This window comes from Anguilla rostrata, chromosome 9 (assembly GCF_018555375.3).
Source record: "Anguilla rostrata isolate EN2019 chromosome 9, ASM1855537v3, whole genome shotgun sequence".
Lineage (NCBI taxonomy): Eukaryota > Metazoa > Chordata > Actinopteri > Anguilliformes > Anguillidae > Anguilla > Anguilla rostrata.
Window position 1 is genome coordinate 23,160,933 of NC_057941.1, and position 20,220 is coordinate 23,181,152.

At 38.1% G+C, this 20,220-nt stretch overlaps 1 protein-coding gene across 1 annotated transcript in view; it reads left to right on the forward strand.

Moving 5' to 3' along the window:
- LOC135263282 (opioid-binding protein/cell adhesion molecule-like) overlaps positions 1–11,637 on the forward strand; it is a 190,808-nt gene extending 179,171 nt beyond the window's left edge. Inside the window, exons 6-7 of the mRNA XM_064351094.1 lie at positions 1,743–1,894; positions 3,732–11,637. Coding sequence (XP_064207164.1) covers positions 1,743–1,894; positions 3,732–3,832 — 253 coding nt within the window. The 3' untranslated portion in view covers positions 3,833–11,637. The remainder of the gene's footprint in view (positions 1–1,742; positions 1,895–3,731) is intronic.
- The last annotated feature ends 8,583 nt before the right edge of the window (positions 11,638–20,220 follow it).

A 20,220-nucleotide genomic window follows, 5' to 3' on the forward strand; every position in this document is an offset into this window, starting at 1 on the left:
TCATATGCATTCTTCCCATCTATCTCATGAGATATTTCATCAGGTCTTACGACCCCACTATTTAGGATGCTTGATAGTCACCAGGGGTTATGCAAGGGAATATATCGATATCTGGTCCCTTAAATATTGTTGTCTTTGTAACTAATGTTTTATTTTCACTGGCCATGTATTGTTTTTTGTAACAGGCATTGCAGCAAAGTAAATTGTCCATTATATAGTTAAAATATCCTAAATTTAAAAAATAAGACATAGTTCATGGTATATGATCTTGCCTGTGTTCACAGTGGATATTTTTTACCATCTGATGAAAGTTTTACTGTTGCCAAGGTATAGATAGCAAATGTTTGTAAAATGAGTACATTATTATAACATTGATTAGGCAAGACTGTTTATTTGCCTCTTAGTTTGAGGCTTTTGTTAAATGAATTGATTTTCTGTATTTATAAAATTGGAGGCATAGTCATAAAGGAAATACATTAATTGCACAGATTCGATTGCATGGAAACAAAATTTGCTGTATATACAGTAAGCAGTTCTATATTTAATATAAGTGTTTACTTTGCAGTAATTTTACTTATCTTTTACTTAATTTTACAGTTATAAGTATTGGAACTGAACATTGGAACAAATACTTTAGGTGCCACATGGGCCTGTGCTTTATCTAGATTATATAAATAACTGGATTGCTTTCCATGCAGTGTGCTGTGTAATAACAGTATTTCTCGACGCTGGTAATTTACGGCTGTATATCGAGCTATCCAGCAATGTAATGCTTCTTTACTTCGACAACAGTGGTTTTGCAATTCCTGTACAGATGAAAAGAGAGTGTGAACTGTGATTGTATTCTGCTGCAGCCTTGGGCACTGTACTAAGTAAATTAGCATTCTGAAGAGAATGTCTTAATGCGATCAGTGGTTCAATCCTTGCGTTGGTTTCGACAGAACACTGAATAAGCAGCACTGACAGAAAGACAAAAATATACCTGTCTGTAAATAGAGACGCTGCCTGATCCACTCAAAGCCCCGCAGAGGCTGAGTAATCACATCTTAAACTGAGAGTGATGAATAATTTAGTGAGATTATTTTAAATAACTACATTAAAATGCATTGATACCAGAGTGGTTATGGAATACCAGATGATTTTAACAAATTATTTGTGGGAAATATTTTTTTCATTATTTTAACCACAAGTAATATATAGGCTATGATGCATGGATTAAATACATATTTACTAGTTCTCTGTGTATACAGTAGACATTATTCAGTTGTTTTCAAATTCTGATATGTTCAAAAGAAAGAGAAAATACATTTTCAAGAATTTAAAGAATCCTTCTTGCTTGGAGTCATATCCTTGCATTACTGTAGCCTTATCTTTCAGTACTTCTGTAGATGTTAGTTTAATAAAGAACAACAATAATGAAATTGTGATCATGGTCTTATCAGAACATTCAATTAGATTTTTTCGTGTTGTACTCTTTGTTTAAAATAGAAAATTCCATTTAATGCTCAGTGATAAAAATACTTTATAAGGACAAATTTTGAAAGTTGCTTCCATTCTAATAGCCGTTTGGTTGCCTGTCAGCCTGCATGTTTGTATGGCTTAGGTTCTACTGTAACCACTTCTTCAAAGATGGAATTTGGGTAGCTCCTTCAGTCAGGGTATGTGCTTACAGGCAATTCAGCTGCAGTGCTTCGCTACTTTCAATTGCACGTGCTATACGGTGTATGTGTTCATCTTTGCAGGCTCTTCAATGGACTCAATGGAGTCAAAATTGAAAACAAAGGCAAGCAATCTATGCTTATCTTTTTCAACGTCTCTGAAGAGGACTACGGGAACTACACCTGCGTAGCTATGAACACCATGGGAATAACGAACGCCAGCATAATATTGTATGGTGAGAATCATTTCATGTATTATTAATAGCAAGCGCTGTAATGTCTAAATTATTTCGGTATAATGTATGTCATATTTCTGGATATGTACATATTTTTCTGCCGCTTTCCGCTTTTCCAGCAGATTTCTGCTGCTGGAAAAAAAACAATATCTCCCTAAAATATGTGTGCTTTCTCCCTCTAACAATAGCCCTGTGTTGAGATGAGGATTCTTTGGCAATGTCAAAATGATGATCTGAATTCATGCAGCTCTTGACATTTCCTTATTGAAAGAGTCCATCAAATGTTTTTTTTTTTTTTAAATGATCATTTATTCTGCTTGCTGCTCCAGATAAATGGTGTATATCATATTCTGAGAAAAAAGAAATACCTCATGATATGGTAATAGTGCACCGTTTCAACTATTGAACCTGTTTTAGTACCGCATGTGGCTATCTCTTTCCCCCATAAGTCTAATTCAGAATTTATTTTGGATGTGTCTGCACTATCTTGCCTTTACTACATACCATAATATGGCAACAAATTACAGCGGTATCTTGAAGGAGAACAATGGGGTACTCATATCTGCAGCCTTGTGCTTGCCCAGACATTGACATTACCCAAAGGGATATCTGAATTTCCTTTGTTCTTTCCCAATTTTCTTTCTTTTGGTCCTGAAAATGAAGACGTGAATAGCAACCTTACATTTTAAAACAGCTGACCTATCTCACAAGTAAATACCCCATATGGCTGGGGGTTTGAGTCCCCACCATTGCACTTTCTGCACATCTCATCTCTACATACAGTTCTCCACTTTTCCCCTGCCAGAATAAAGTGAAGAATACTTAAGAACTGTGCACTTCCCTTTTAATTGGGGACCCTAGTTGTTTAAACCCCATGCATTGAATGTATGCACCCTCGTGACACTTATCTGTGCATTTACTTTTACATCTATATGATCTACATTAATTTGTCCTTAATAGTCTGACTTTTTGGTAGATTCGATTTTGACTATCGTATCATAGTTAGACGATAAGATTTATACCATTTTCATCCCTGTGCATCCTGTGCAAAAATATTAAACAATATTAGACAATGCAAGATGCATCATATAAATAACTTATAGCTTTGAAGATGCTAGAAGGTGTATTTTCATAACTTGACTTCACAGAGCTAACTGCTTCCTTCTGCAGCCTTTGATAGAACAAATACAGTTAGCATGCAGCCCATAGATATTGTCTAATATATTTGTACTGGATGCACAGGGATCCCCTTTATCCTGTTCCTGAAGTCAAGGAAAATAACTTCCCAAACTGTATTTAAGAAAGAAAAAAAACATTCATAAAGTTGAATTTGTCAGATGTAAGGACAGATGCCGATGATGCCAGTATGTGCAGGTGTACAGTACTGTAGGTTCACAGTGTGCATGTGCAACATGCTCATGACTCATAAATCCTTCTGATAGCAAATGGAATAGCTTATGGAAGTCCCTTTTTGAATGCAGTGCTTAATGTAAGTGTTGTTTCTCTTGAAATGAGAGTTGGCTTTTCAGTACACATCCTCTAAATATTTAAAATGTTGTCTGAAGTTCCTGCAACTAAAGCAGTCCAAAGGTTGCCTCTAATGCGGTGGTGCATACTGTATTCCATTAATGAAAACAGCTCTAAAGGCGCTACATTTTGCACGCGGCTCACACATCACCGAGCCCTTTTTTGGAGACGTCAGGAGGGTTTCGAGCGTGGCTGAAATGTGGTCTCAGATTTATTCATATTCACATGTGGGAAAATGTTTGCTCTTAGTAACCTGCTTGGCGATGCCTGGCTGCGGTGTTAATTGCTTTTTCTCTCTGGGAACACACAGGCCCCGGAGCCGTGCACGACGTCAACAGCGCCGTCCTGTCTCCGCGCGGCTCGCCGTGCCTCCTCTTGACTGTCGTTCTGTCCTACCTTTTCAAGTTTTGATGCAGCGGTGGCTCTTCCCCCCCCCCCCCCCCCCTCCCCCCGGCTTCCGCCAGCATCACAGTACGACAGACCTGTCTGTCCCGTACGAGCAAAAGGGAAATAAACAAAAATGCAGACGGTTGCCTTTTTTTTCTTAAAAGCTCTGAGCTGAAGGTGTTTATTGACACGTGTTTGGTGGGGTGGGGGTTTTGATGTGGGGGTTGACATTGGGGTAAATGACTGACAGATTTGAGATAATAGTATTTCCAAGTATGTGTGTCTCTACAAACATTTGTATGTAAAAAAAGGAAACAAAATTACAGTAATGGTTAATGGTTTCATGGTTTTGCTCAGTATTGAGGTATAAATTTGGATCACTGGTGTGTCCTGTCCTGTTTTATCTCTGTACAATAGCAAATGTTTTCCTTTTTTAAGTAACCAACAGGGAAAAAAAAACAATTCTCCTAGCTGAGAGAATTGAAAAACTGCAATGTTTTTTGCTGAATTCCTGCTATTTGTTTTTGTTGTATGCAACAGAACAGCAGTTGATTTAATATATTCTGTCTACCTAACCTTAATATATTGTACATTGCATCATTCCTTAGGACAGAAATACATATTCCGGTGTTCTGTAATATATAGTTGCAAATTCAATCCATAAAGAGTAAGAAAATGCACTATATTTCATTTTGGAGGACATTACCATTTAAGCACTTTTTTTTTGTTTAAGACCCAGCTGCACATATTAATTAAATAATAAAATATAATAGAATCTTTTTTATTAATCACCAAGGAGAAAGTAGGTAGCCACCCCAGCAAACAAGCTTACAAATTACTGCAATATTGTTAGTGACAGAGAACTGAAAAAGATACAATAATTATAGTGTTGCCTTCCTTTGTTCAATTGCATAATATTTATATAAACAATAACTATGTGAAATGTCTGGGAATTGCTAGCAGGGAAGCTTGTCTGAAATGTTTAGCTGAGCATGTAGACATAATGAATCTTGTGCAAAAAGTATGACAAAACACCATATTAACAAGCCATAGGAGACATAGTATGTAATGGTGATTTCATAAATTCCAACTAAAGGCTTTACAAACTCAGTACAGTACATAAAAAGAGACATTAAAAGGTGGGGTTTTTTGTCAGTTGTGTAACTAAAAGCTCAGAATAATTCATGGTACATATATGAGAAGTGGTGAGGTTGTTGGCAGGTTAGGGTGGGTGGCTGATGTTTTGAGTAGTTTTACTGGAAAGAGAAGCTTAAACATACTCAATGGCCATCATATTAGGTACACCTGCTCCTTAACGCAAATAGCCCACTCCTCCAAAGACTGAATCATGTGGCTACAACTCAATATATATATAGTTTGCAGACATGGTGAAGAGGTTTAGTTGTTGTTCAACCAAACTTTAGAATGGTTAAAAAACGCATGCCCTAAGTGACTTTGACTGTGGTATGATTGTTGGTGCCAGACATGGTGGCTCCAGCATCTCAAAAACAGCTGCACTCCTGGAGTTTTTACACACTACATTCCCTGGAGTTTACAGACAATGGTGCGATAAACAATAAAAAACATCCAGTCAGCGGCAGTTCTCTAGCCCGAAAGCACGCCGTTAATGAGAGAGGTCAGAGGAGGATGGACTTGTTCAAGATAACAGAAAGCCCATAAATGCTCAAATAACAAGCGTAGTGTGCAGGAGGGCATCTCACAATGCGTTGAACCTTGAAGCGGATGGGTCTGATACAGCAGCAGAAGACCAAACCAGGTCCTGCTCCTGTCAGCTAAAAACAGGAAGAGGGACTACAGTCAGCACATGATCATGAGAAGTCAACAACTTAAGATTGGAAAAACATCGCCTGGTTAGACGGATCTCGAATTCTGCCTTGAAATACAGATGGTAGGGTCAGAATTTGGCTTAAAAAAACATAAATCCCTGGTTCGATCCTGCCCATGTCAACTGTGCAGGCTCTTGGTGATGTATACTGGGCTGGTGAATGTTTTATTGATACTATGTGAGCATCATTTGAATGCCACAGAATACTGAAACATTGCTGTTGACCATAGTCATGCTTTTATGGCTGCAGCCTACCCTGGATATTTTCTAACGGATACTACCAGCAGGATACGGTGGCATGTCATGAAGCACACATCATTCCAGGCTGGTTCCACAAACATGACAGTGACTTCAGTTTACTCCAATCCCCAGATCTCAATCTAATAGAGCACCGATGAGATGTGTTGGAATGGGAGGCTCGCAGTGTGAATGTGTGGCTTAACAATCTGCAGATACTACTCGATGCTATCACATCAGTTTGGATCAAAATCCCTAAGGTTTCCAGGACCTTGTTGAAACCCATGTCATGCATAATTCAGGCTGTTCCAAGGCAAAAGGGGGTCCTACCCAGTACTAGAAAGGTGTACCTAATAGAGTGTCCACTGAGTGTATATTTAAAAGTGTATATAAAAGTGTCATCACTTTTCTTTTCTTTTTTTTCTGCAGAAATGTTATACAGATGTCAAATAAAAGCAGCTGGATATTATATAACAGAGGGCTATCATGTGGTTTTAATCGCTTTTCCTTTACTTGTCAGTATTTGTCCACGTTTTTGACTTTACCTGATCACCATGCCGTGATTACATTTTAAGTGGATACCAGTTATTCTATGAAGTTGCGCACTGTTAATAGTGTAAGTACTATTGTAAGGACAAAAATAGAAGTGAAGTGTCTGGAATGTAATGTAAAGTCTAATGGTATCTCATTATTTGTGAATATTTTGTATATTCATATACAGTAAAAAGGGACCTTGCACTAAAGATACAGTGATGGTGTATTTGATTGGAGTATTGATTCCATGCACATTGGTGAGTGGGAGACGGCATGGCCAGGGGGGAATAGTGGACTACCCAGGGCTCCATGGCAGGCGAGGGGGGGAGGTGGGGTTGTGGTGGGCACAGAGACTGCATTTGCACAGGCCCCAGAATTTTGTGCAACACCCCTGACTATGGCTACCCCCTAAAAAAAGCATTCAAACCCGCTTTTCAGTTCGGAATGATGGACGGCAGGGGCAGGAGCAGCTGTACCCGAGACAAACAAACATCATCCAGGCTTTTCTTTGCGCTGTTGTGTTCTATCACACAGTTGATGGTCTGTAAAGGAGGGGGTTCGGTAGGTGTGGAGGGGTTGGTGTTTTGGTGTGGGGGTGGGGGGGGTTGTTGTTATTTGAAAAATCGCTTCTGGAAATGCATCTCCACTCAGTCGGTGCATTGGAACGAGCGGCTGAAGCTTTAATATCTCTCGCCTGTATGAAACGAATAAGAATCACTCAATGTCACGCCTGTCACAGCTGATCACCCTTACAGAGCCATGCCGGAGCACAATCAACACCTTGAGTTTGAATTTCGGGCTCTTCCCAGACAGACACTGATATGGGGCCGCTCCAGCGCCCGGGCCCACTCGCGGGAAGGGGAGACAGGGCCATTTTTTATGGAGTATGGATGCTGAAATTAGGCCCCCTGTCAGGGGGATTGTGTTCCCCTCAGTAAACACTGACAATGGTGGCAAACGGGTGGCAGAGAGTGATGGGGCTGGGATGCCGGCCGGGGACACGCCCCCCTGGAATCTCCACACAATGGACTTTAGAAACGCCAGCATTCCTAAAGTACAGCGTGGCCTGACGGCTCAATGCCCATGATCTATTGCCCTCCAGCATTCACAGTACTAAAAGATATTGCATTTTCAATGGCATCTGTGATAGGTGCAGTTCTGCTTAAAGTAAACAGGACAAGTGAATGCATAATAATACTAAATAATAATAATAATAATAATAATAATAATAATAATAATAATAATAACAACAACTACAGCAACAACAACAACAATAATAATGCCAATTTTTAAGATATAAGTGATTGGTGTGAACTCAGAATAGGCAAATCCATAATCTTTTTTATGAATTGTCAATATTGTACTAAATTCATCCTTGTTAGGTAGTCCTACATACAAGGATTTTTTTTCTACATTTATGCGCATAAGTGGAGCTCAGTAGGGATAGGAACAGATAAACTGTTTAAAAGGACAAGCTCCTCTATCCATTTAAAATGGATTAAAAGGAGAACGTAAATAATAACTCATGGAAATAATAATTTTATATGATCATTTATAACAGTAAAGTTGCGGTCTGATGGTAAATAATATTTTTGCATCCCTCTGTACATTCTGAGCAAGTGACTGAAAATTCAGGCCTGATTGCAAACTACAAAACCAACTGATACCTCGATATGTGGACATGTGGGTAAAATAGATTATAATACAACCTAGGATATTGTTGTGATATTTTTGTTTAATTCCTATGGTTCTAAATTTCAGGCAGTCAGTTGAAGACTGACAGTGCAGGAAAGCGCACACGTTTTATTTTGTGTGCACACTTTTAATTTGGTTATTTATTTTTAAAGGCTCATTAGAATGCTATTTCCATAATTGGCTTGGGCGATGTTTTTCTTTTTTTTCTTTTTTTTTTCTGCAGACAGTTAATGATGTGCACTGTTTTGGTTATTGACATTCCTAAATTGGATGTCTTTCTTTTCTGAATATCTGATAGCTGGAATTATTTCTTAGTTGTCTGCCAGTAACAACGTAGTTGTCTGCAAGTCAACTGTATGATTAAAAATGTAAATAAATAAAAACAGCATCTGATATATTATTCAAGAATTGTGAAGTACAATTTTTTTGTCAAGTTCAATAGCAATTAATGCTTAAATAGTTAACTTGTGCCTAACAACACCAAGGAATTTGAAACTTTTGATATTATAATCATTTTATTATAAACCATTAATAGTAACTGCTATTATGTAATGCCTCGTTAAAATGTATATGAACCTAAAATTCCAAAGTACAAACATTTATCCCAAATTTAGCCCAAATGTCCAACCCTAACGCATCCCCATATTTAAATAAATGCACTGTACTATACTGGAGAAATTGCATAAATACAAATATATATTACTGCCACGTATGTGCTTGGGACACCATTGCAAATCATATATGAATCCGTCCTCTGCTCGCATCATTATAACAAGACAATTACAAGATAAGCCAACAAATAAACACTGCCCTTAAATAGTAGATTCGCAGGTAATGGGGAGTTGTGACACAAAAGCTGTGGCCATCATTTTAAGTGATACAGCATCCATACTATATTTTTAGAACAAAAATAAAGTTACTCATTGGTCATCATACAGAGCCAACAATGTCTAAGTTGAATGCTGGAAGTAATACACAAATTGTAGGATTGTGTTCATGATATATAATGAATATTTGTATGCAGCAATATCACAACTATAATAGTCAAATTAACTTTATTCACATCCTGACAGGCTGCATATTATTGAACTCAACAGATGTTGTTGAATACCTTCATCTAACCATTTATAATGTGCTACTGAGCATAATGTACATATTTTGTAAAATTATGATGTGTGCAGGATTCATTTGACCTTTGATTTTATGAAATGTAAAAGCTACACTTCAATTAGTGCTCAGTGGAAATAGATTTTATGCAGTGAAATATGCAATTAGGTTGGTTATAATGCAAACAGAGTGCCTGGTGTGCATCTGGCACAAATGGAACATCACATGTGGAATCAGCACCCCACTGCATTCTAAACATTGAAAGGGGAGTTCCACCCTGGGTTTTTCTTTTGTTTGTAGAAGGGTAGCTGTAGTTCTCAGCCAATTCCCTACCTGTAGTGTGAGCAGAGATATAGCCCCAAACTTCTGTGCATACTCCAGGTAGCTGCTTCACTATAGAACACAATGGAGCAGGGGCTTACAGTTTACAGTTATGGGGGGGTGTCAGGTTTCCATTTCTACTGAATCAAAATAGGGGGCTGGGTGCTACGTCTTGGCTTTGAAGCCATTCTTCTACTCACTGGCTAGCTTGCCACTAATGAAAAAAACAATCTAGGATTATGGTGTTCAGCTAAGTTTACTTTTGTGCTTACGTTTTACTGAAAAAAAAATTAGGCTTCGGTGCAGTGTGGCAAAATGCAAGCGAATTAAGGATTTTTTTTTTACTGGCTACTGCAAGACCACTGTAAAAAAACAACAATGGCTGACTGCAATGGGGGACATTAAATCCCCTGGATACACCTGAGACGCAGCTAAAGAGTGTGCAAGTGTGTAGCGGGCACTTTCACTCAGAAGATTTTGAGAACACTCGGGCGAGACTACTGAACATACCTAATAACTGTCTGTTAGCTTGACCAATGCCCCCTTCACTTAGTATGGGAGGGTGGGGCGACATATCTCCAAATTGAAATTACCCTCCCAACATATTTCTTCAACAATGAGAAAGTGTAGAGGTGTACGCCATTATGACATATGCCTCTTCCAAATTCACCCCTATCACTGCAGATATTTATGTGCAGAATTTGCTTTGGCCAGCCACTAAGAGTTACTCGTTTATGCCTTGATCTGGTAAATAAGGTAATGTTGATTTGTAGTGGAATTCCCCTTTAACAAAAACAGGATAGCCAGAAATAGCAAAATGCAGATATAGAACATCAATCTTTTTTTTTCAAAAGCTACAGTCTCCTTTGAAAACATTGTGTAACTTCGCTATTATTTTACAACCAAGTAAGGTATAGTGGTATTACTGTCCCCAAAATAAGTTGTTCATTCCACAGAACTTTTTTCCATTTTTTGTCATGCTCATGATATGCAATGGGTAGCCACTTATGTCCGGACTATTGAACCTAAACCCCTTTCAGAATAATGTCATGTAAGCCAATGGATTAAAACAGCTAGGGTTAGTGTTCAAGGTACATGTGAGCATTTCATACATGTATCTCCTTTCCATAAATATAGTTGTTGTTAATAAGTGTACCGCTTGAAAGTTTCAATATCTTGGCATCAAGTATATGTTCTATTCTTCACCCAAAGAAATAAATGTAAATGATTTCTGCCCAACATTTTGTTTCACTTTTTTGACCAGACTGTTCCACTTAGAATTATATATGTAAATAAATAGGCCACCTTTTTTAATCAGATATTTTATTTCTTTAATTTTTTTCCTGGTCTAGTAAGGTTGTGTATAGCAATTAAAGTGTAAATGTTTTATGAATTTTCTTGGCAATGGCCAAAGTGACCCTACAGTACTAACGTATTTGTGCATGTTAAGGCATAGTTGTATCTTTTCTATATGAGAATGAGTAAGAGATGGTTGTAACTGTGCAGTGTAATAAAATCTAATGATTTTTTTTTCTAAACGATTATCCTTTTATTACATTATTATAATGCACTTTTTATCAGATTCACGTTATTTGTTCTCCTCTGGACCTTGCCTATTTGTGTTTGGGCAGAAAACATCTTTCCAGATTGATGTGTAACATAAATCTCCATTTATCATTAAGTTTTATGTCACATGTAAAGACTTAGTATTCAACATGACAAATGAACAATGTTCACATATAATCTGACCAATCAAAATTACACACTGAGCTAGCTGAATGCCAGTAGATTCTGTTAGTCATCTGATTATTTTGACAATTTGCTGCGTAAAATATCTCCATCATATCTCAGCATAACATGGTCATTTTTAAAACCTTCCAGAATTATTCATTTTCTAATGCACCTTTATTGCAGACTAGCTGATGTGTGGTGTTTCATTTTTTTTAAAATGTCTCCATCATTTCCTGTTATATAATAACCTGAACTAACTAAACTACAACGTATGTATTTTATACACATTGATCACCTCATGTGGCATCATTGTGAACTTCACAGTCCAGAATATAAATAAAAGTATTTGGACAGTGACGTACATTTTGGTGTTTTGGCTCTGTACTCCAGCGCATTGGATCATAAAGACACTAAATATGAGGTTAAAGCGCAGACAGTCAGCTTTAATTAGAAGCTATTTACATCTTTATTGGGTGATCTGTGTAGGAATTACAGCACTTTTTATACATAGTCCCCCCAATTTTAGGGGAGCAAAAGTAATTGTACAACTGACTGCTCAGCTGTTTCTCGGCCAACTGTGCATATCAGCATCATTAGTTTATGCACAAGAAAGCAAACAAAAGCTCTAGAGTTGACTCTAATTGTGTAATTTTCATCATGAGGACCAAATAAGCGCCAATGCCAGTAAAGCAGGCCATCATGAGACAATTAGAATGAATTTATCAGAGGCATAGACAAAACATTGGGTGTGTCAAAATGAACTGTTTGATACATTGATAGGATGCAAAACTGCACTGGTAAGCTCAGCAATACCAAACAACCCGATAGAACATGAAAGACCACTGTGAGGACTGAAAATACATTTAAATGTAAAACCCCCTTTCCAACTGTTGAACAGATCAGGAACATGCATGTAAACACCCTCAAATCAAAGCTGAGAGTCTGCTCTTTGACCTCATATACATTACTTTATTTCAAATCCAATATGCTGGAGTACAGAGCCAAAACAGCAATAAGTGTGTCACTGTCCAAATGCTTTTGCATTTCACTGCATATGCGAGAGGAAACATTATTAGCATATTGGACTTGGCCTCCTGATTAATAAAGGTACAATAATGGCATACAGGGAATACACTTCTATGACAGACAGATTTGTTACACACAAATTTTATTTTGATTTTTAAATGCAGTACGCTTTTTACTCCTTCTCACAGCCACACAGGCACACACAGACACATGCACACACCACCTTCTCAGTCCTTGGAGGGCTGAACGTGTTGATTGTCTTAGCCATCTGTTTGAGCCATGATGACCCATGGTATCCATCAAATTCATTAAAAGAATCACACCATGCAGCAGAGTGTATTTGCACTGACATTGTACACTCCCCTCTCAAATGCACCAGCGACCAGGTGGATTCCATCAGGAAGAAGGCTGCCATTTTCAGGTCCAGAATGCGACTCCCCACAGCCCCACTACCCACCAGCATTATCTAAATTACTTTGCTGGCATCAAGACAGCGCTTCACCTTTTCACAGCTTCCAGCCTTGTAGCTAATCAGTGCAAGTTGATTATTGAGTATGTCATGCAAATGGATCCTCATGCCCCTCATATGATGAGTTGCTTTGTCCTTCAGGTTAAAATCATGGAGAGCTATGCGTTCGAAAAGATAATAAACAAAGTTTCACAAAATGGCAGAATGAGTTTGATTTTTTTCATGATGCAATACTCAAATGAAACCACATAACAGAACATGCTGCGAATACAGCCCAAAGCAAAAATAAATAAACAACTGTAAAGTAACTTTTTGCTTCTGAAAGCATTCAAATTTTAGAAATTAGACTTTCCCCTTTGGGAAATATCCCACAAGATGGATGCAGAAAGGCCTTGCTGAAACAGAATCATTTATATTCTAAAGCTGTACTGTCCGCAGAACTGTGAGCTTGGGAGAATTTATGCAAATTAGTAAAAATCACTGCATTTGTAGTGTAAATGCAAATGCATAGTCATGTAACATTTAGTCTTAGCCTTTGGCACCCATACTCTCCTGATGCATCCCCGCAAGCAAGAAAGGCACCCAAGTAAGTCAGCCCAGAGGCGAGCTATGGGCAGGAGACAAGTGAGTGTGCAGGTTTATTGGACAACCCTCCATGCATGTGTGAACTAAGAATTGAGGGAGGAAGATGAAAATTGCAACAGACAGTATAAGAGCAAAGCTTTAATGACAGAGCAGAGTAAGCTTATTTGGCCAAAGAAGCATCACAATCTGTGTATAACACATTTATTAATACAGAGTTACCTAATTGTAAATAATGAATAATGTTCAGATGACATCCTGCACTACCGCATTTTTAAGTGTTACATCATCCTTCATACAGCATTGCATTTGTCTATGAATGATTTATGAAACATGATAGGTCCTGTTAAAGAAGCTAGTAAAGGTGCTTTGTGAAGGATTCCTTAATATATACTTGTGCAAAGGATGATGTTTGTTTTCAGTTGACTATGTATTAATCAGCTGACAGGAACAGCACAGGTTCTCAGCAAGTAAATCAGTGAATTTCCTGCCAGAACTAGACTGGTATTATTTAATAAAGCACAGCTTTTACTCCAAATGGTGAGATAATAAATAGCACAGCCAGTGACACAGTCAAAATACAAATGCAGGAAGAAAATGATTACCCAAATACTGGAAAATGAATCATTCAACCTCTACGCCCCTGGTTCACAAGTCATCTGAGTACCACACTGAGTGCTAGACTACAAAGGGTAAGCCCACCTTGGGTCTGCAATCAGAAAAAGCAGGACAACTATCTACATGTTCTCGATAGATCCCCCCTCAGACCATATGGTAAAGAAACTGCATAATAACATTTTTTATAAAATGGGATTAGTTATTAGTTGCACTGATGGAAATACAATTAAAAATTGAATTTACATTAGATTTACATTACATTTTCATCAAAATCATGAACAAAAAATATTACCATTCCCCTGTAAAAAGAAAAAAAGAAACATGAGCTTTTAAGAGTGGAGTCCAATAACAATAAGAACTAAAAAAAAAAAACTAGCACAGGCGCCATAAGTTTCACTGTTAACTAAATTCACAGTAACCAAATGTCCTAGAACAGCAGTGGGCTAGGAAGGCCATATCTCTTTCTGTATTTCATGCCATGCTTTTAATTATTTAACGAGCTCAATGGCATGCAAGATTTGACATTTTAAATAAATGTATTGATTCGTTCATGAATGTCAGCTGAAAACTGTTTTTGTGTGCCCAAATGAAAGATTTTATTGTGGTCTAATTTCTGAGGGAACCTGGTGTGGGTGCATGCAGCTCAACTGCCTACATTCGGCTGGCCCAGCAGGAATGGAATGACATGCCCCCGCATTAGAATGACATGGCAGCCTTGATCTCTAAAAAAAGCTATCAGTTGTCTTTAGGGACAAAGCACCTACCATGGCAGATGTTTCCAAGTAGCTTCCTGTCAGAAAAAGCCATGTCATGTGATTTAATTAAGCCTCATATGATGCCTTCAGCACAGTGTAATCATTCACAAATGAGAATGGTTGATTTTAACAGGTCAAAGTACAGGGTAAGGGGTATGCGAATTACACACTATCATTTGCCTTTGTTCATACTTTCACATTAATCAGAGTTATTTCACATTTTCAGAAGTGTCAGCTTTGAAAATGCTCCTATTTAGTATTTTGCTTTTTTATTTTTAGCAACCAGTTTTTCATTTCCAATTTTTCTTTTGCCCTCAATATTGAATGGCCATTGTAGGCTCATTGCATCACTTCAAAGCCCTCTGTTGAGAGTGAGCACACAAGCTTGTGTTCTCCTCCAGGCATTTTCTGCCAGATGCCAGCTTGCCACACCACCAGCTGCCAGCTTGCCTTACCACCAGCCGAGCAGTGCAATTTTGATGTTGAAGAATGAAACTTTATATATACTTAGCTTAGAGAGGCATAGCTGAACATTTTTTTGTAAAATAAAACTCAACTCCTTTGGAAACTTACCATTAATTAATTGGTACTCTCACATTAGTTACAGTTTGGGAATAAAAATGAGAAAAGCCAATGTTTCTTAAAATAGGTTAGCCACCATGTGTGGATAGGGCACCCTGTATACGCTAGGGTATAGATTCTGCAAACAGCTGGGATTCTGTAAGAGGAATAGAAAGCCAGTTTTCTACAACAAAGTTAACGAACTCATGTATAGTTGATGGAAGTGGAAAACATTCCAGAATATTCCATAGATGCTCGATAGATTAATATTTGGTGACTGAAGGGGTTGCTACTAACGGATGACAGTGTCAGTCTCCTCTAACAATTTGGTGACTCTGCAAGAAGAAGCATTGTTATCTTGCAAGACACCCCTCAACATTATATCAAAATTTACTTTTACATGTATGAGTGCAGCCAAACCATTCAAGGAAAATGTGCAACATTGAGAAACCAACAGAATCATTCACTTTTGGAATATAACTTTTGTCCACTACATGTTTAAACGTAGCATGCCTGTAACGGCTGCTTCCTCATGATAACCAATCATAGCACCGACCCAACCAAACGACAGCACTACATGTCATGCAGAAGGCAAGAGAGTCAAGGTCAAGAATGAGTGAATGGTCAAACACAAAATCCAATCAGCATACAAAGGGGCTAGGCAAGAATCGGAATCAAATACGAGTGAATGGTCAGACACACAAAATCATGTGTTACAACTAACCTCTGGGCTGTGAGAGAAAACCGTAGAACCCAGAGGAAACCCACATGGACACAGGGAGAATATGCAAACCCCACACAGAAAGGCCCCGGGTGGGATTTAAACCCAGGACCTTCCTGCTGTGGCGAGACCTGCACCACCGTGCCCCCCCAACTCGCATATCGAAGCCAAAATTTTTGTGATAAGTAATCTGCAGGATAAAATGGATTGTGCATAATTTTTTTAATTAATCGAAATGATGTGAAGTCGGCTTAATATGACTTCTTCTTAGATATTTATTTGTTTACCATTTTGCCCGCATGCATAAATGAAATGCCTGCTTGAGCTCTGTTCCAAGGGGGAGATGCTGCTTCGCCAGATAAAGAGGTCCACATGGACCGCGGAGAAAAAAAGAATGCACAGTGGACATTCGTACAGGTTGAATTTCATTTTTGTCTGAATACGAGAGGCATTCGGAACACAAAGCGCCGTTCTTTTCTCTTTTGTGCTCAGATTGGCATTCACACGCCACACACAAAAGGACAGCGAAGGTGTGCGAACGAAGATGACTGTCGCGTCATTAATCATGTTTCTCTTTCACCTGCAAAGAGGATCTGCTCCCCAAATGCCCTGACATTTTCCTTTTTTAATTTCTTTGTTTTAAAGTTGTAAATATATTCTAAAATTAAATGTGTATTGTTAGTATAAGCAAATACCAACATTTACAGTGCAACGCCTAGTGTTACCTTTGACCAAACCTGAAAGCAAACATGCAAGAACATAGAGAGGCATCCAATCCACTCACATGGAACAACTAAGTATTAAAGTATTACATTTCTCATTCTTGCACATGATTAAATTTTCATTGCTTACTAAATTGGAATAAAGGAGGGCAATGTCCAGTTTGGTCTGGAAGACGCATTTTGGTCTTAAGTTCTAGTGTAAATGCAATGTCTAAAGAAGATGAGGATACAGTGGGCACATGGTGACCAAAATTGGATGACTGAAGATTGGGGGAAAAAAACTCAATTCTCATGTCAAATCTCAAATTGACATGCAGATGATAGGCAGATTTGGCATGTATGGCATGAATCCATTGATCCATCCTGCGTTGAGGCCACAGAGTATGCCTCTTGATACAAATTCAGCATCATTTGGATGACGCAGCATACCTAAGCACTGTTACTGACCATGCACATCCCTTTATGGCCACAGTCTACTCTTCTTCCAAGTAGATACTTCCAGCAGGATAATGTGCCCAGTCAAAATGCAGGCATAATCAGCAGCTGGTTCCATCGACATGACAGTAACTTCAGTTTACTCAAATGGCCTACACAGTCCCCAGATCTCAATCTAATAGAGTACCTTTGGGATGAGGTGGAATGGGAGGATCACAGCATGAATGCGTGGTTGAAAAATCAGCAGGAACTGCATGATGCTATTGAGTCAGCATGAATCCCTCGGGAATGATTTCAGCACCTTTTTGAATCCATGCCGCAAGAAATTCAGACTGAATTGGAGGTAAAAGGGGCCCTACCTGGTACTATATAGGTTTACTGCATAAAATGGCCTACAGAATATAATATCTACAGAGAGAGAGAGAGTGTGTGTGTGTGTGCGTGCGTGAGTTTCAAACAAGCTGTATGTGGGCAAAACTCATTTTCTACCCTTAACTCTGCAACCCACTGCCCTCAAATTCACTTCCATCACTGTCTGGGGGAACAGTCCTAAACAGCCCAATTGGGCTCCTTTCTTCCAAAGAAAATTTTTGTGTCCATTTTCTGTGAATAGCAGTTGATGTGTTGACAAAAAGCCAATCGTTTTACATAAAATTGCATATCCTGCATAGAGCATGATATTTCCCTGAAAGGTACCCTTGCCTTACAACTGCAAAACGATTTTCTGTTGACTAAGGGCACAATATCCAGAGAGTTAACAATAGATTTTGCAAACAAAAAATTTTAATTAAAACAACGTTGAATAATGTCTAATATCAACACAGAGTGGGAATCATATGGCAGCAAGGGAAAAGACAGGCTTGAGTGACAACTACATGTCATTAAAGATTTAACAGATGCGTAACAGTGCAAATACTCTGCTGGAAAAAGTGGAAAATCCCAAATTACATAAATATCTTATTAGTTCTTCAAGGAAAACCCATCATAACTGATCTGAAAGTTTTCATTGCTGGTAAAGTCTACATAAATGTTGTGAATTACTCCTCAGGTGCAGATAGCATCAAGAAATGTTCATTAGATTATAGCACTGATTTTAAAAATATGACTGCATTTGTGTCTAACAATGCAGGTTACATGTTAAAAGCCATCCTAAAAGAGCTTATTTCCAAATTCAGTGCATTTACATTTTTTACATTGTGGTATTAGCGAGTAGCATTCAGTAAACTAATTTCCCTAAAGCTCCTGTGGCCACTGTCAAAACAGATTTTGAACATTGTCCAAGCCGGAGACTGCGTCACATGGACCATATTAGAAGCACGATTACAGAGCAAGGTTCTCGTTCTCTGTCAATAAAATTTCTCCTGAACCAGGTGAAACCAGACAGGGAAGTTGGTATTCCGCTTCAGGGTGTCATTCAAAGTACTTACATTTTTATCCCAGATTTGTGGAAATGGAGATGGATATCACACTGAGGCAAGCTCAAGGCATTATTTGAGGGATAATGTTTTGGAGACACAGCTCTTGTTAATCACTGAAAAAGACTTGTTGACATTATCCGGGGGTTTGAAAGTCCTGACACCAGAATCCACAAAACCTACGATAAAATTGAACAGTTTAAAAATGAATATTGTGTATTTGCAGAAAGGATTCACAGCACAAGCAAAACAATGAACCGTCAATGCATCAAAACTTACAGTGAAGGTGCAGAGAGACTCAGCAAATTACAAAGCTGATCATTTCTACAGTATCAATCAGTTCACAGATTTCTAAAAAATCTCTCAAGAGTTTTGATCCCAAGCAAGTATGCAGACTTGACGTGTCAACCCTTCCATTACACTCAATTCCAGGTTTTGATGGAAACTGTAGATACAAATTACGAAATTGCACGAGAAAAAAGCATTGCAATGTCATTGGGTGAATTCTGGGATACAGGTGAAGGAATATTTCCAAACCTTTTTCAAAAGGCATAAAATGGTACTCGGCCATGGCAACAAATTCAGTCGATGCAGAAAGATGCATGTCTTCCAAAGGACAAATTTTCACCAAGCACTGTGAATCAATGAGTCTAGTAAACAAATTTTTGTTTTCAGAAAGCTTTCATTTGAACTTTGTACATGACACTCGCTGTTTTTATTTCATTTATAGTTTTTAATATCTTAAAACCTTTAATACCTTAGCTGCAAATGATTTTTTTTTTACTAATTAATTTTTTTTATTTTGACTTTATCTGTTTAAGTTAAATGTTATATAACTGCTCTCATTGTTAATGTGGGCATTTCCCAGTACTTCGAGCAAAAACATTTTCAAATGCAGAATGTCCACAGTAGTAATCAAACTGAATTTAACACGGAAGTAAATACTGTTGTTATTCAACGCCATCCTGTATGAGATTATGCAAATGGGATAATTGTTTCAGAAATGGCTTGACAAAGAGGCGATTGCAACCTCTAGCTGGCGGCAGACTGAAGTACCATGCAAGTAAACAAAGGGAAACAAACAGGTGGCCGTCTTTATAATGCAACCGAGTACGTGCCTACTAGACCTTCCTTAAACACCAAGAAACTTATGCACTTGAGGAACGGGAAGAGAGAAAAAACAGTGGCCACCCATTGCAAAATGTATGAGGGTCTGCAGTTTTATCATCAGCATATACAGTTACATAAAATCCATTTATGCTGCATCCACATGTCTGGATGCCATAGGAAAAATGGCCTGCACCCTTGTTAACCCATTAAAAGTTAATCTCCTAGAGAGCATTCATATGTTTACCTTTAGATCCAAATACATCAAACTGGTTTCCACTTTACTGGAGCTATTGCATCACTGTGAGAGCAGTGAACACTGAAATTGCTGAACTACAACTGCACATTCAGATTTGTTGAACAGCCTATACTTGTAAAAGACAGGAAATTTAGTCAGTTCACTGATATTTTAGCTTTATCTTTAGCTTGTATGATAATCCTAGTTAGGCTTCTATATTAGCATGGCATACACAGTACTCATTAAATATTGAACAACAATTAAGTGGGGCGATAAGTTCTGGGTGATATTT